General features: G+C 43.5%; 1 protein-coding gene across 1 annotated transcript in view; it reads left to right on the forward strand.

Annotated features, from left to right (window-relative positions):
• The first annotated feature begins 205 nt into the window (after nt 1-205).
• The window catches only part of SMCHD1 (structural maintenance of chromosomes flexible hinge domain containing 1), a 185267-nt gene continuing 168783 nt past the window's right edge, over nt 206-16689 (forward strand). The window contains exons 1-3 of the mRNA XM_045005127.1: nt 206-420; nt 12339-12414; nt 13463-13624. Coding sequence (XP_044861062.1) covers nt 241-420; nt 12339-12414; nt 13463-13624 — 418 coding nt within the window. The 5' untranslated portion in view covers nt 206-240. The remainder of the gene's footprint in view (nt 421-12338; nt 12415-13462; nt 13625-16689) is intronic.

Consider the following 16689-nt stretch of genomic DNA (forward strand, 5'->3'; position numbering starts at 1 on the left):
CCTTCCGCTATTGTACTTCCGTGTCCCCCTTCCCCGGCCTAGGTTCCATCTCCAGGCCCCGCCCCTTCACTCGGCAGGCCCCGCCCCTTCCCTGGGGCTCCCCGGCCCCGCCCCCTTCCCCGAGGAGGCTGCCGCTCGCTGGGAGAGCAGCGCCAGGCGGGGGAGCCCGCGCGCCAGAAGCCAGGCTCAGGCAACTGCGCCTCGGCAATTTCCGTCTCTACTGCCGTCTGCTTCCCCAACATGGCAGCGGTGGCGGGAGGCGGCACCAGGGCTCCTGGGCCGAGCCTGTCAGGGCCGCACGGCAGCAGGGACCGGACCGTGTTCCTGTTCGACCGGCGCCGGGAGCAGGGGGACCCCAAGGAGAAAGTGCTGAGCTGCGGCGAGGAGACCTACCGCGGCTTCCGCCGCGCCGTGTGCCAGGTAGCGGGGGCCCGGGCGGGCGGGCGGAACAGGGCTGCTACGACAGCTGTGCGAGGGGACGGGGGGGGGGGCAGGGAGGAGGCACGGGCGCGAGGTGAGGTGGAGGCAGCGGGCTTGGAGTCCCTGGTCCTGCCCAACCGACCGGCCGTTGGGCGTTCTAGCGCGCGACACCCTCGGGGGTCTGGTGCCGCCGAGCCCGGCACGTGCCGCGCTGCCCCACGTGATCCTGCGTTCCTGTCTGGGGGGGTGGGCTGCGGTGTTTGCCGCTGTCTGCCTGGCGGGGCGCTGAAGAGCACCGCGTCGCTGTGCTCAGTGCGCATGGCAGGCTGGGCCTGCAGTGGCAAGTTGGTGCCCTTCCTTGTTCTGATGTTGGCCTCTGGTGGCTGCAGCCTTGCAGGTCACCACTGTGAGCTGTAGCCTCCTGGACAGAAGAAACTCACAGGCCGGCTACATATTGGGAACCTGTGTGTGTTACGCGTTTCAGAGGGGTAGCGGTGTTAGTCTGTATCAGTAAAAACAAGGAGGAGTCCTTGTGGCAGCCTAGGGACTAACAAATGTATTTGGGCATGAGCTTTTGTGGGATATAATCCACTTCATCAGATGCATGTGTTATGTTTCTCTGCCATTTTAAAATTTTCAAAGGGAGATTTTGTTGGTTTGGTTTTGGTTAAAGTTTAGTTTCAGCTAATTTCTTGGGAGAAAAGAATTTGTTGGATTAAGAAACCTTGTAACTGGGAAACAAAAGTTCGCCGTTATCAGGACTGCAGCTGTTTGGTTTTTTTTTTCCTGAGGAAAAAGTACTTGCTGGCTTTTACCACAAGTCTTTTCCACATTTTTGAATGTGTCACTTTGTCACCAAAATATTTAAATCACATTTCATTTTTTCTTGCAAGACAGAAGTTTGAGTTTGGGAGTGGAAAACTTTTATTCTAGAAGAATAAAAGGGAAAGTCCTTATGCATCTTAGGAAACATGAGTTATATAACTCTCTAGACCCCCTAGGAGGGCATGGAGGAACGTTCAGGGGATGTGGCAGGGCCTGGGCGAGCCCCTATGGGGGGTGGGGAGGGAGTCCCACACAACTCTGCCCTGCTCCCGATGACAACTTCTGGTGGGGCGTGGACAGATTTCATTACTGGTAGGGGGATGACAGCAAAAAATTGGGGAGTACTGCTCTAGAAGCCCAGATATGAAATGGAAATGGGTGGAGGCATTACTTATTTGAGAGAATGCTTTGTGGCTAATCAGTGGAATTAACTTGTCTGTTGAAGAGATGGCACTGGGTGGAAATATGACTGGTCACGCAGCTTTCTAAAATTTAGAAACTTCTGGAGGTGGGTATCTGTCCTCTTTGATTCTGCCCACTGTTTTGCCATTCACTTCCTAGTTGTGTTTAAATCTTGCTGCTGGTTTCTGTACCTAGGGGTCTACTTAAATTAAGGAGAAATCACATTTTTGTGGGCTGGTCATGGCATAAACAGCAAAATTTGCTATGACCAGCCCACAAGAAGTGTGATTACTCACAGTGTTTTTCAAACTGAGGGTCCTGATGCAAAGGGGGGGTTGCAAGCCTATTTGGGGGGGAGGGTGGTATTGCTACCTGTGCTTCTGCACTGCCATCAGAACTGGGCAGCCAGAGTGGTGGCTGCTGGCTGGGTGCCCAGCTCTGAAGGCAGTGTTGCTAGCAGCAGCAGTGCAGAAGTAAGGGTAGCAATACTATGCCAGCCTTACTTCTGTGCTGCTGCTGGTGACGGCACTGCCTTCAGAGCTGGGCGCCTGGCCAGCAGCCACCGCTCTCCAGCCGCCCAGCTCTGAAGGCACAGCGGAGAGCGGCAGCTACTGCCCGGCTGCCTGGCTCTGAAGGCTGAGCTGCTGGTGGTTCCCGGCCAATGGGAACCCCCTCTCCCCTACCTCCAAGGCACAGTGTGGTGTCAGAACAGGTATGGACTAGCCTGCCTTAGCTGGGCTGTACCGGCGATTGGACTTTTAATGGCCTGGTCAGCGGTGCTGACCAGAGCCACCGTGACCCAGTACTAGCTCACGACCCATAGTTTGAAAACCGCTGCTCTATATCAACATCTAATCAAAATGTCAGGTTCAGAGAGTGACTGGCTGTTTGGGTTGGACCAGAGATGACCAGAGTGTCAGTTGAGGATATGAGTTTGGAGGGTTTTACAGTCTGCAAGAAATTCAAGATCTAGACTATTTGGTTTGTCACAGCAGTTCCAGAAGATTTTCACTTCCAGATACCTAAAGAATGCCTATCTACATATTTCTTTTGTTTCAAAAATATCTATGGCTTGCTCTGTCTCCAAATGCATTTTTAATATGCCACCTTATCATTTGGTTTTGTATTTGCTCCCGTATCTTCACAAAGTTCATTGTTGTGATGCTGGCAGCCCTTTATTAGTGGAAGTTTACTATCCTGCCCCACCTCGGCTGACTTGTGCAGTTCCTGATGTGTCTGACTCATCTAAGAGCTGTTCTGACTCATCTAGGTTTGTCAAACGTTGGCGTGCTGTTCAACACAAACCAGCAAAAAAATCTCTCCTAGGAAATGATGATGGGGCAATTTTTCTTGCATCTCACATCAGGCCATTGAGTGTTTACCTAGTTAAATGGATCCTCCAGATGAAATTTAACTTTCTAATCCTAATCTGTTTTACTCCATCCAATTTCAAATTTTGGCTTATCTTTCAGATGTCTTGTGGAAGTCCTGGTTTCACCTTTTGATAATAAAATCTCAAACTGAATTCATTGTCTACTCAAGTGCACCCCTCTCCCTCCACCAGTGTGAAAGCGTAGTCGTCATCCCCTGGGCATTTTGTGTGACACAAGCCCTCTCTTTGGACCCATAAATCCAGGCAGTATCCAAATCCTGTTGCTTCTTCCTTCATAACTGTGATGGAAGGTCTGGGGACCTGGTCATAAGTCATTTCTTGATAAAAGAAATAATTGCTTGGAGAAGTTAAGCAAGAGGCCTGTCTGAATCGGGGTATAGTCGGCTATAGTGGTCCATGCAAGGTGGTGGCTGAGCAAGGTTGTTCAGCCTTTGAAAGGTCATTATTTGCTGTTGTTAGTCATCATCGTTCATTGTGCTGTTTCCTGCAGGATGAGTAATTCTCCTAGTCTTGGAGTGTTTTTGTGTAACTGGTTAGGAAAATCAGGGGAGGGGCTTAAGTAACTAAAGAACACAGAGCAAGAGTTGGTCTCTGGACAAAAGAGAAGTTTCTAGTGTCTTATTTAGATTCAGTCATGAGAAGGATTAATTTAGATGCGTTAAGCAAACCATTTCTTTTATTTGATTTCATTCTCTTATTTTAATATTTTTTGTTGTTGGTTTATTAAGATTACTGTAGAATGGGTAATTTCACATAGACATCCCCAAAGAGAAAAGCACCCCATAACCTCTAAAGGAGAGGTGCTGGAACTATACCTGCACCTCTGTCTCAGTCAGGAGGTGCCCTGTCTCAAGAAGTTCTGTTGCCATCAGGTTTCAGTGCCTGAACAAAAGGAGAGAAGCCAAAAGACAAGGAGAAGATGAGAATTGGTGATGGTATTGGTTAGGGCTAACAGGAGGATGACAATTCTGCTTCGCTGAAACATTTGAGGTTGAAAAATTTGTGTATGTTCTGCTTTGGAATGAAAACAAATCCTTTCAACTTTTTGTGAAAATGGAATTGTGCAGAAAATTTCAATTTGAGAAGAGATATCCGAATGCCTGAATGATTAATGTATGTGTAGCGTGGTGGTTAGGGGAGTGGTCTGGTATATGGGAGACGCAGGTTCAAATCCTGCCTGATTCAAAGCAGAGTTATTCACACTAGATCACTCTGATTCTTGCAGAGCAGAAACTTGAGTTTCCCACGTCTCAGGCCACTAGGCTTTAGTGTGAGGGTCTCTTTATCTTCCCCGACCCAAAAAAATCCAAGACATTTTGATGACGTCTTAGTTGAAACCAAAATATTCTGATACTTTATTTTGTCAAAAATGTTCCAGCTAGCTCTAATGTTGGTCATAATCAATGTTTATAAGATCCACTCTTTGTGCCAAGTGTGGGTCCCACTGTAGGTGTTCATGTGCACAAAACTGGATTTCTTCTGAATAGCAGTGTTCTTCATGGTCATTATGCGTACTGTGCCTCCCATGTGAGGGCATAAAAGGCTGAGTGGCCATTCTCCTCCCTCGCGTCCCTCTTAACAACTGTGACAGCATGATGGAATCCAGCGAGTGTCTAGCCTGGTACTCTATTCAGATCCTTTAAACCAGTTCTTTTCAACCCATTTGGTGAAGAATTCTGTTTTCACACTTTAGAGTAAAAGCATGTTTCTTTAAAAAAAAGCGAGATTGATTGACTCCCCTGTCATCCAGTACATCCCCATGTATGGCAGGGCGAGGCTCTTAGCATCAACTACCATGCCCCAGGGTTCAAAACCTGCCTGTCATACGAATGTTTGATCCTTATGAAGGGTGAACACAGCCAGTGTCTCTTCTGCCTAGAAGAGAGTGCCTCCTGGATAACTACTCTGTGTGCAAGCTCTTCTCCACCAGGACCTGCAAGTTCAGGGATACGCAGCTCAACCTATATCTACTTGAGCAGTCCATGTAGGTCACTTTGGACCCTGAGGGCTGACTATTATGATCAGAGTGAGGCCAGATATACCAGCATCAGCTAGTGCTCCCTCAGTCATTCTTCTTACTCTGGGATAAGGCAATAAAAATAATGTAAAAAGGACATCGGCAGAGTTGGCGTCAATCGCATCAACACCAACCTCCATGTTGGAGAAGTCCCCAGTGTGTAAGACTTCAGTGCTGACAGTCTCAGAATTGAGTGCATTAGCACCAGGGCCAACGACTTGCCTCTTAAGTTTCCCCCACTTAAGCAGCAAAGCTGGCACCTTTGCCCACTCAAACGGGATGCTGACTTGCATAGCTGCTCCAAGCATAAACTTGTTTCCAAGACCAAAGGATGTTCTCAGATGGAAGATGCAAGACACAGCTCTGAGGACTAAGTCCCTAAACGGGCAGAACGAGAGACCTAGCACCAAGCCTGTAACCAGTGTCTACAATGAAGTTGAGCAACAACCTCAAGTATGCTGTAGGCATCTGTATCACCCCTGGAGATATTCGCAGTATTGAAGAGACATCTGATCCAGAACCAGCACCACTTTTCTATTAGGAATATATTTCTCCTTACCATCCTGACTTATTCCTTCTTGTTGGTGTGAAGCAGTGATCCCGCTCTTCTGCCATCAGAGAATGATCCTAATGAAGTTATCAAGGAGCCCCTGTTCAGTGTGCACCCAGAGCAAGTATTAATTCCTGGAGGAACAAACTGCTGTGCATATCTCTCTATCAGTGTTATAAAGGGCAAACAATTTATGAGTTTACCCTGTATAAGCTTTATACAGAGTAAAACAAATTTATTTGGGGTTTGGACCCCATTGGGAGCTGGGTATCTGAGTGCTGGAAACAGGAGCACTTCTTAAGCTGTTTTCAGTTAAGCCTGCAGCTTGTGGGGGATGTGGTTCAGACCTGGGTCTGTGTTTGTAAGAGGCGTGCATGTCTGGCACAACCAGGTAGGGCACTGAAGTCCCAAGCTGCCAGGGAAAACGGGCTTAGAGGTAGTCTCAGCACATCAGGTGGCAGTTCCCAAGGGGGTTTCTGTGACCCAACCTGTCACAGGGGCCTCAGACCTATTTTAGTCCTACGACACCTCAACAAGTCTCTCACAAAGTTGAAGTTTTGCATTGTCTCCCTGGCCTCCATCACCCGCTTCCTAGATCCAGGAGACTGGTACACCGCCCTCGACTTGAAGGATGCGAATTTCCATATTTCAAGGTCACAGACATTTCCTCCATTTCATAATGGGTGGACACCGTTTCCAGTTCACAGTGCTGCCCTTCAGCCTCTCCTTGATCCCAAGTGTATGCACAAAATGTCTGGTGCCAGTGGCCCCTTACCTGAGATATGGAGGGGTCCAGGTCTTCCCGTATCTTGATGATTGGCTCATTAAGGGCAGATCTCTGAAACAAGTGCAGAGGAGCCCCGATCTGGCGATAGCCACCTGCCACGACCTAGGCCTGTTGATAAGCAACAAAAAAGTCCACCTTAAGGCCAGTGCAATGGATAGAGTTAATTGGAGCAGTCCTCAACTCCATGTCGGACCTGATCTTCCATGTAAAGAACCACCCACTCACCATGGCTCACATCTGACTGTAGTTGTTGAGCCACATGGCCGCGTGTACATACGTGGTTGGTCATGTTTGGCTCCATCTCTGGCCTCTGCAAGCGTGGCTGGTGTTGATCTACATTCTCAACAAGCATGACCTAGTCCAGGTAATCGAGGTGCCGGATTACATCCGGTCGTCCCTAGATTGGTGGTTGGACCCTGGGTCAGTGTTGGAGGGAGTTCTCTTTGTGGCCCCGTCAGTGATCCTGATCTCTGATGCTTCGGATGTGGGCTGGCGAGCACACCTGGACCAGCAGTATGCAGGGCTGCTGGTTGTGGGATGATCTGGCCCTTCATAATCAACATCAGGGAACTCAAAGCAGTTTGCCTATCCTACCAGGCTTTCTTGCCCCTCCTGAAGGGTAAGGTGGTGCAGGTTCTGATGGAGTTGGCTTAAAGTCTCTTGACTCCATCAAGGACTACGTTAAAGTCTCTGAAGATTTATCTGCTGGCATCCTACAAAAAGCCTTACAGATATCAACCCAAACAAAGGCAGAGTACACCTTACTTCCGGGACTGACAGACTGAATATCAGCAACAGAAGAAACCTAGTACTCCAGGGGACACCCTTCTTCTGCCTCCTTGACCATCCCAGCTCCCTCTGAGGCAGTAGGTTTAACAGGAATGTCGAGAGCCACAACTAAGCTAATCTGAAGTCTACACCAACCTTCTGGAACCACCTGCTACATTCTATCGGGCCTGGAAAGCTATCACAGCTGACAAATGGGTATTAGTTACCATTGCCCAAGTCTGTCCTATACAGTTCCATTCACTACCATCCTCTTTTCATAGACTCTTCTAATGAGAGTCTGTTACAAACAGAAGTGGACTAATTGTTTTGCCTTGGATCAGTAGAAGAGAATGTGAGAATAAAGGGGTGGAGTCTTCTCCCTATACTTCCTTATTCCAAAGAAGAAAAGGAGGTCTTTGACCTACCTTAGGCCTGAGGAGAATGAACAAATATATATGCAACCTCAGATTCAAGGCGATAACACTTTTCTCCATCCTTCTAGCTCTCCAGGTCACCACAGACCATAGAGTTCATAGGAGCCCTGACTGACTTTGGTTCAGTGAGAGCAGGTTCCTGTCCATGCAAACGCTGGTGCATGGGGTAGAAGAAAACATGCCTACAATGGTATCCTTGTGTCTGGGGCTGCTATGCCATATGTCTGCATGCAGGTACATGGTGCCAGTTGCCAGACTTCAATCTGAGCCAGAGTTAGAGCAGTCGTAGGTGGTAGAGAGAACCTGTAAACATGCATAGAGAGGTACCATTCTCTGAACAAGATTGTAATCGCAGATGTGTCTGATACAGGTTAGCAGGTCTACCTGGGCTACCTTCAAATACGGGGACATAGTCCCCAGAGGATATTGGGTTCCATATGAACATGCTCCTGCATAGTCTTCCGACATGTTCTGCAAAACTTCCCCACTGCATATCTTGATGCATAATGCCTTGTGATGCACTGTATAAACAAGCAGAGAGGCACATGCTCCTCTCCCTTCTGCCTGGAAGCTATTAGACCCTGGACATACCACCAACAGTTGATAACATTATGGCTCTTCATCTCCCAGGTGTCAGCAACAACTGGCAGAAGTCCTGATCAGACAGTTGGTCACCACTCACAAGTGGTTGTTGTGGAAGTCCATCATAGAGATGATATTCCTGTGTTGGAGGACCCTGATGATAGAGCTATTCACCGCAAATGTCAATTCCAAGTGCTAGAACTTTTATTCCAAAGAGGAGGCGAGTCCAGGATCATTACCAAACACCTTCCTTCTCATGAGAGCTTATTACAAACAGGAAAAAGGCCTCTTGTATGCCTTTCCATCGATTCCCTTGACCTCCAGGGTCATTTCCAAAATCAAAGGAGACAAAGCCATTATCATTATCATAGTTTGATACGGGGCAAGGCCATTTTGGCTGACAGACTATTACAAATGTCCATCCTGCCTCCAATCCAACTCCCAGATTTCTTGGACCTGATCTTACAATACCATGGCCAGATACACCATCCAGATCTGAAGTCACTGCAGCTGAGGGTGTGGCTGCTGACTGGCTGGTGAAATACTACAGACAAAGACTTCTTGTTACAGGTCTAGGAAATACTAACACAGAGCAGGAAATCATCTACCAGAAGAATGTATTTGTCTAAAAGGAAAAGTTTCTCAATATTGGCAGTCCCACATGGTCTGGACCTGTTCCTGCAGACCATCAACCACTTATTGCACTTAAAACAGGTAGGCCTTTTGCTCAGCTCTATTACAGTCCACCTTACGGTGATTTTAGCTTGCCATCTGCCTGTAGGTCATTCTTGGTGTTTACTCATCCCAAGATGCCAAGTTTCTCAAGTGACTATTACACACTCACCAGTCAAAGAACCAGCTCCTGCCTGGGACCTCAGTCTGGTTCATCTAAGACTTGTGAAGCCTCCATTTGAACATCTGTCAGATTGCTCCCTGCACCACCTAACTCCAGACAGTCTTCCTAATGGTTATTACTTCAGTCAGGAATAGTCAGTGAGCATCAGCCATTTATATCTGAACCACATCTATAAAACATTCCATAGGAATAAGATGGTGCTGCAACTGCACCTGTTTATTTGTAAGGTGGTCTGAGAATTTTTCACCTGAATCAGTTGATCAACCTGTCTGTCTTCTTAAGTTCTGCCTAAAGCCACACTCTGCATCAGGAGAAAAGAGAGACACACTAGACTTTGCTTTACTACATTGATTGAACCAAATTAATCAGACTGTTGATCTGTCTGTTTAGAGCTATGGCTGTGTTTTCTAAAGTCTAAAGTTTTCTTTGTATTTCCTTACAGAGGATATCAAAATGGGTAACACGTGCTGGTATACCTCTCCTGCCAGACTTCAAGGCTCACTGCACCAGAGTTCAGGTGATATTCTTGGCCTGTATCAGCAATGTGTGTTTTTCTGAGACTTGAACAGTGATTGTAGTACTGCTCTCTCAAACTTGGCATCAGCTATGGCAGCTAAGTACAATGCATAATGGTTCAATGGATGCACTTGCTACTTCTCATTCCCACCACCTAAGAGGATACTACTTGCCAGTCATCTACACATAGCTCTATACTGACACTTGAAGAATCAAGAACGGTTGCCTATCTACAGTAACTGATTCTTCAAAATGTTGTCAGTGTGGCTACTATGACCCGGCCTCTGTTCCTGCATTTTTGGAGTTCCCGGCTACTACAGGCTTCAAATGGTGGAATGTTGCAGCTGCTCATGGCTTTGCATGAGAGCTTGAGGAGGCACAAGGTGCATGTGTAGCAACAGAGGACACTGCAATGCAAAAAATTCTGAGCTTGTTCACGTGAGACCCATGTATCCTTAACCATGAAATCCACAGTGACTACAAAACCTCAAAGAATCACAGTTATAGTAGGTTAAATAATAATTCTTTGCTTTCTGTCTACATTGCCAAAATTCTTGGCCAGTCTGTTATCCCTTCCTCTTTGCGTAATGCAGCTTCTCTCTGGTCCTCCTGCCATACATCTTGCCCCCCTCACATCTGTCCAAAATGCTACAGCTAAGATCATCGTTTTGGCCAGTTGATTTGACTGTCTCATCCCTGTCCTTCCACCTTTTCCATCGCATCAAATAAAATGTGCTTGTCCTTTGAAAGCCTTCCATAATTTATCTCCACTCAACTTTATGATTGTCCACCACGCTTTCTGCTCTGCAATCAGTGCCAAGCTTCATTGTCCATTTTCTTGTTTTTCCTACAAGTACTTTCATGCTTCCTTCTGTGCTGCTCCTTGTGTAGAATAACCTTCTCAAATTTAATTCATAAAGCCATGACCTTGTCCTTCAAAGCTGTTAACACATGTTTCTCTTGTGATGTTTATTATTGTAATGGCCGGGGCATAGGCAACTGGCCCCGTGGTGTTCGCCGGGCTGGGATTGAATTCAGGAGTTGGGACAGGTTGCCAAGTCAAATCAAGAGACTAGTACTATGGTCAAGATGAGCTGGAGTTGAAGGCAGGAGACAGGACTAGTTAGTAAGCCTAGTGAGGCAGGAGTCAAAGGCAGGTGTCCAAGACTAGATGAAAGGCAAGGTGTGTAGCAATAGTGAGCGCGAGTATTCATTGTTGCTGAGAGGGCTCATTAGGCCAACTTCCTGGTTTAAATAAGTCAGGCGGCCACAGGGTTCTGTTGTTCTGTTGTCTTTGGGTGGTACTTCCTGCAGTATCTAACTGTCCAGTAATTTTTGGATACTACTCAACCCAGCTCCTTAGTGGAAGTGTTAAATCACCCAGGACCCTGCAACCCTGGGTTCTAGATCCTGCCAATCCTTACTGACTGAAACATCTTTTTTAGATCAGTATCTTCTGTCTGTTATAATGAAACAGTTTGTCATTTTGTAGCACCTGCTCTACTGCGCCAGCTGTTGTGGCATCACCCAGTTGCTCTCCTTTGCTGTGATGCTGCTGCTTCTTTGTCAATGGCATTGATCTGGCTCTTTAGAGTATTTGTTATTTTGCCATGCTGGCAAGATTTTCCTCAGGAGTGTAAGCAACAGAAGGGAAATGGTGACATTTAATAGTTTACAAATATCAAACTTGAAGGGAATTTCATGGGACAAAGAAAATGCATTTTTGTAGCCTCTTTCAAATTTGTTGCAAACAATGGAGATGTTGGAGCTTCTTAGGGAAAGAATCTGTTCTAATAGAAAAGGTTAGGCAACCTAAATAATAGGGGTTGATATCCACTTTCCCTATAATAAAGTAATGCATGTTTAATCTATTTTTGCTAAACTTGTATGCTAATGGGTATTCAGTTTACAGGATCTTGTGAGGGTTGTGGGAAGTGTTCAGCATCCTAATGAATAGTTAAATTAAGATATTTACTAGGTGTGCAGCATTATTTTGAAGTGACAAATAAGATGTTTGTGTATATTAGAAGTATAGAAAATACAGAAGTTACCATATCAAAGAAAAGTACACATTTGTTTAAACTAATAAGTACAAGTTTTGAAGAAAGCTATAGCAGAGATTGATATAGTTATGTCAGGCATATGATAATACCAAAAATGTATTGTTAAACTTGGAAAGGAGAAAAGTTTGATGGGACTTGACTGCAATATTCAAAATTAGAGTATTATAAAAAACTGATTTTTATTTTTTATTTTATTTATTATAATGTGAGAACAAATGGCCACTTTGAATGAAGATGCTATTTTAAGAAAAGTAAAAGAAATGCCATTCTAACTGATGTATACTTCCCTTTGTGTGGATATTGTAGTCAGATACTAGGCATGGGTTATTTCATGATCATTAATATTTGTGGCTATGCAGTTTAAATTACGGTTATTCATATTTCACGTGTCAGGCTCTAAGATGATTGCCTACAAGACAGTGTCTCCTTGCGCAAAGCCTTGCACAGCTGTCTAGTTGATGGTGCTTAAATCGTGTAAGGGAAACTTCTCAGACCAGAGCATTGTGCAAAGATGTAACAGCAAGTGAAAAAGAACTCTTGGAATTGGATTGCATTCTGTCAATTCCTAAAGTAATGTTAAGGGCAAAATATTGCATATTTGATCATTGTTCATTGATGACCAAATGAATGGAAAGGAGACCATTCCTTTTTACTTTTTCCTTCCTTTTTATCTTCACTTTATGTAACAGTTGATTTTTATAACTGACTTTTTTACGATTTTGTAGGCACTCTGCATTTCTTCTGACGATAACTTTGTTATCACAACCACCAATAGAAAAGAGGTTACAGATGACAACTTCAGTAAGTGTAATATATTATTTACCATACATCTCACTCCAAAACAGCTGTCTAGTGCATAGCTGTATCAGCTATGTATCAACTGTATTCCTATGCTACATATACAAGAGCAAATGGAAGTGCAAAGCTTCTTTATATAATAAAGCCTTGCAAAATTGTTACGAAAATCCATCTTGGAACAAATTTCACACACACACTGTTTTTGATGATGGAAACTATTTTAGTTGTCTGTCATCAGATAAAGTACTTCCATGTGCTAAGTATAATGTGCAATGTATGGTTAAGATTAGTATTTTTATTTTGCAATTCTAAATAATGGCAACTCTTCCAGGAACCATTGGGGCACTGAAAAACTAACAAAGTGGTCAAGTTACATGACAAGTAATGTCTGCAAAATGGCATCTCATTCTACATGAAGCTTAATTTCTTATGCAATTAGAGCAAAAAGTGGGTTTAGCTAAGCATACCTGGATAGTGACCCAGAACATTTTTGTAACTGTTACACAGATCAGCCTTTCATTGTGACTGTAACTACGCTGTTTTCTTGTAGTGGATTTATTATAACCTTATTAAATGAGGAACACTATAGGTAAAGTTGAAAAAGTATTTCCAATATAACCGTATACATTTGTTTACTTAATTTTCTAAGTTTGTGGGGGGTTTTGGTTTTTGGCCAAACTTTTGTTTTGTTTCTGTTTAACCAAAATGTAAACTTTGCTGCAAAACTGGAAGGAAATCTGTCGTTTTGGCTATGACAAAATGCCTTCTCCACTGTACATTATGGTGTTATGTTTTTCATTCGTCTAATAAAAGTCTAAACTTTGAAATTGCAAAGATAGTGAGTTAGTACTTCAATTGGAAGTACTGACTTTATTAAGTTTGGGGATATGAAAAGGTTTTGAATTAAGTTACTGTTCCTCCTTGGAACATTTCATAGATAGTGGAAAGAGAAAAGAGGTGCATCAGACGTTAAAACTATCTTCCAGATTTTGGGGCAGGAAATATCTGGAGGGATTTTTACTTTGTATTTAATATTTTAACTCCATTGCAGGTGAAATTGTTCAAGAAGGGATTACTTTGTATTTGCTACAGTCAGTTGATCAGACACTACTTTCAGCAACAAAGGAGCGAATTGACTTCCTACCACACTATGACACACTTATCAAAAGTGGCATGTATGAATATTATGCTAGTGAAGGGCAAAATCCTTTGCGTAAGTATGCAGATTTTTTTATAATCTAAAAACTGTTTTTCATGTATTATTAATCATCATTTACCTTAGAAGGACCTTCATGAGCAAGGCATTTCTTGTCTTTAATAATTTCACTTGTATTTTACCTTTTGTCACTTCGGTTGGAGCATTTAAACTTCAATTTTTTTCAGTTTAAGTTCACCTTTACTTTTAAACTCTGGTTTAGAAAGTGACTCTAAAAATAGCATCATGAAGTTCCAAGTTTACTGTACATGTTACTTGCAGAAGAATTTTTCTTATTTTACAAGCAAAAATACTTAGTCATTGAGAATTTTGCAAACTCAACCAGAGAGATGAAAGCCCAGCCTTTCTTTCTAGTGCCTGCACTTGTAGTAGATTTTGTATTTTGAATTTATTGATGCATGAGTCTGACTATAAGCCTGCTTGCTGTCCCTATCTGTGTTTTGGCTCTTCCGGGCTGACAGGATTAAAAAATAGAAACTAGTTATCTTTGTTAATAAAGTTAGCTGATGTACTTTTTAAAGAAGGTACCACTTGTACATTGGTCATTTTTTCTGATCATTGCTGCATTTCAAGGTACAAATTAATTTGTGTACCAACTTAATTAAATACTACTAAACTTTTGCTTTCGTTCTTTAGTACGCATATCCTTCTAGGCTCAGAACTGCCTAGAAAAATCACAATCGTAGAACTATATGCACATCACTTCATGCATGGAATTCTGGATTATAATAAGATGTGGCTCACAACTATCCCTATTTCTTTTCACGAGCAGCAAACACCAATTACTCACAATCTTTTGGGTTACCATATTCCTATTTTCTTCTGCAGTTTTTGGTTTAGTCTGTTGATGACTTTTATTGTGGCAGTTGGAGTGTTTAGGAACATAGGAAAAGACTTACTGGTTTAGACAAGTAGTTCATATTTCCAACAGTGGCCAGTACCAAGTGCCTTAGAGGAAGGTGCAAGAGCCCAGCAGTAGGCAATTATGGAATAACCCGCACATGGTGAAAGTTTCTTTCTAATCCCCATTTCAAATTAGTTTATTTCCTGAAGCAATAAGGGTTTATAACCCTTTCTAAGACTATTTATTTTAATTTATACTATTTTACTTGTGTCCAGTTCTTTCTACTGAATATTACATAGCCCCTTTCCTCTATGGTATGTTGTGGCAATGAGTTTCATAGACTAAGTGTATGTTCTGTGGGAAAAGTATTTCCTCTTACCAGTTTTAAATGTGTTGCCTTTCAATTTAATTGAATACCCACTGTTTTTGTATTAGAGAGGGTGAATAGACATGCCTGATCTGCGCTCTGTAAACTATTCATTATTTTGTGTACTATTATCTCATCCAGTCTTATAGATCTCCTTTAGGGTGAACTGTCCTAATCTTTTCAAACTCTTTATTATAGAGGTTTTTTTCATGTTTCTTATCACTTGTTGCCCATATCTGACCATCTCCTCCTTCTGTGATATCTTCTTTTGAGGTGGAATTACCAGAAAGTAACATCTTATTACAGATTGTTCTAAATCATGGCATTTTAATTTTTATTATTGCTCATCATCAGTTTATGCACTCTAATATTTTGCTTTTTTTATTGTTGCTGCACACTGAGCAAAGGTATTAACTGAGCAATGATGTCCTGTTCTTTTTTACTGAGATGTTAAAAGTTGTCTGAGAAGTTCCGATTACACTGCTCTACAGGCAAAATGCTTCTGAAATAAATGTAGTCAAACTTTACTAATTCTGGGTCACTGAGAATGAAAATGATGCTTAAAATTGTTGATTGGCTCTAGTTTTCAAGATATGCTATTGGGTCAGTATATACGACCCTTGACTTGGGAATAGCGGAGGATAAGTGAGTTATAAAGGGAAGGGATCTCAATTTAAACCAGAAATGACTAAAATACATCTTTGACTGGATCTATGAATAAATCTATGACTGGGTTTGGACAGTACTTGCTTTTTAGGCAAAACAATGAATGATGCAATCTGAAGCTGGTATTGCGTCATACATGATATGAATTGCATCATGTTATTCCTAGAAGTCATGGATGATGCAATCATAACGAAGCTTACATCACTCTGCTGAACAAATTGCCCTATATCAGCTCTAGAAATCATACAGTGCCGTGCTCTCTTATTTGTCAGTGTTTGATTTTGCAAAGGGACACACTTCTGTTTAGCCAAAGTGAGCAGAGATGCCTCGTACTTGTGTGAACAGTGCAGGTAACTTCTGCTATGTTTGTGGTGAAATGACTTTTGCATCACAAAAGCGCAGTATAACCACTATGGTTAAGAAAGCCTATCACCTTTATTTTGGCGGCAAAATTGGAGATCAGGACAAGAGGTGGGCCCCACACATATGCTGCAACACTTGTGCAACAAATCTTCACCCGTGGTTGAACAGGAAAAGGAAATCTATGCCTTTTGCAGTGCCAATGATTTGGAGAGAGCCAACAGATCATACCAGCAATTGTTACTTCTGCATGGTGCCTCCAGTTGGGAAAGGTGTGTCAAAGAAGAAAAAGTGGACTGTGCATTATCCAAACATTCCATCAGCTATACGCCCAGTGCTCCACGGAGAAGGACTGCCGGTTCCTGATGCACCAGAATCATTCTCACTTGAGTCAGACGAGGAAGAGGATGAAACTTCTGGTCCTGAACCATCAATGTCACAGGACCCACATTTTCTCCCATCCTCCTCCTCTGAACCACACCTCATAACACAAGGTGAACTGAATGACCTTGTCAGGGATTTGGAACTACCCAAGAGTAAGGCAGAGCTGTTGGGCTCCAGACTACAGCAGTGGAATCTCCTGGCAGGCGATGTTAGGGTTTCCATGTTCCGTGACCGTCAAAAGGATCTTGTCCCTTTCTTCTTCATGGAAGGTGATCTTGTAGCCTGCAACAACATTGATGGTGTGATGGCAGCCCTCAACATCATTCACGATCCAGATGAGTGGAGACTGTTCATTGATTCATCGAAGACGAGTCTTAAAGCTGTTTTACTGCATAATGGCAATGTTTTGCCATCAATTCCAGTTGGTCATGCAGTCCATAT

Source organism: Mauremys mutica, chromosome 2, assembly GCF_020497125.1.
Source record: "Mauremys mutica isolate MM-2020 ecotype Southern chromosome 2, ASM2049712v1, whole genome shotgun sequence".
NCBI classification, from domain to species: Eukaryota; Metazoa; Chordata; order Testudines; family Geoemydidae; genus Mauremys; species Mauremys mutica.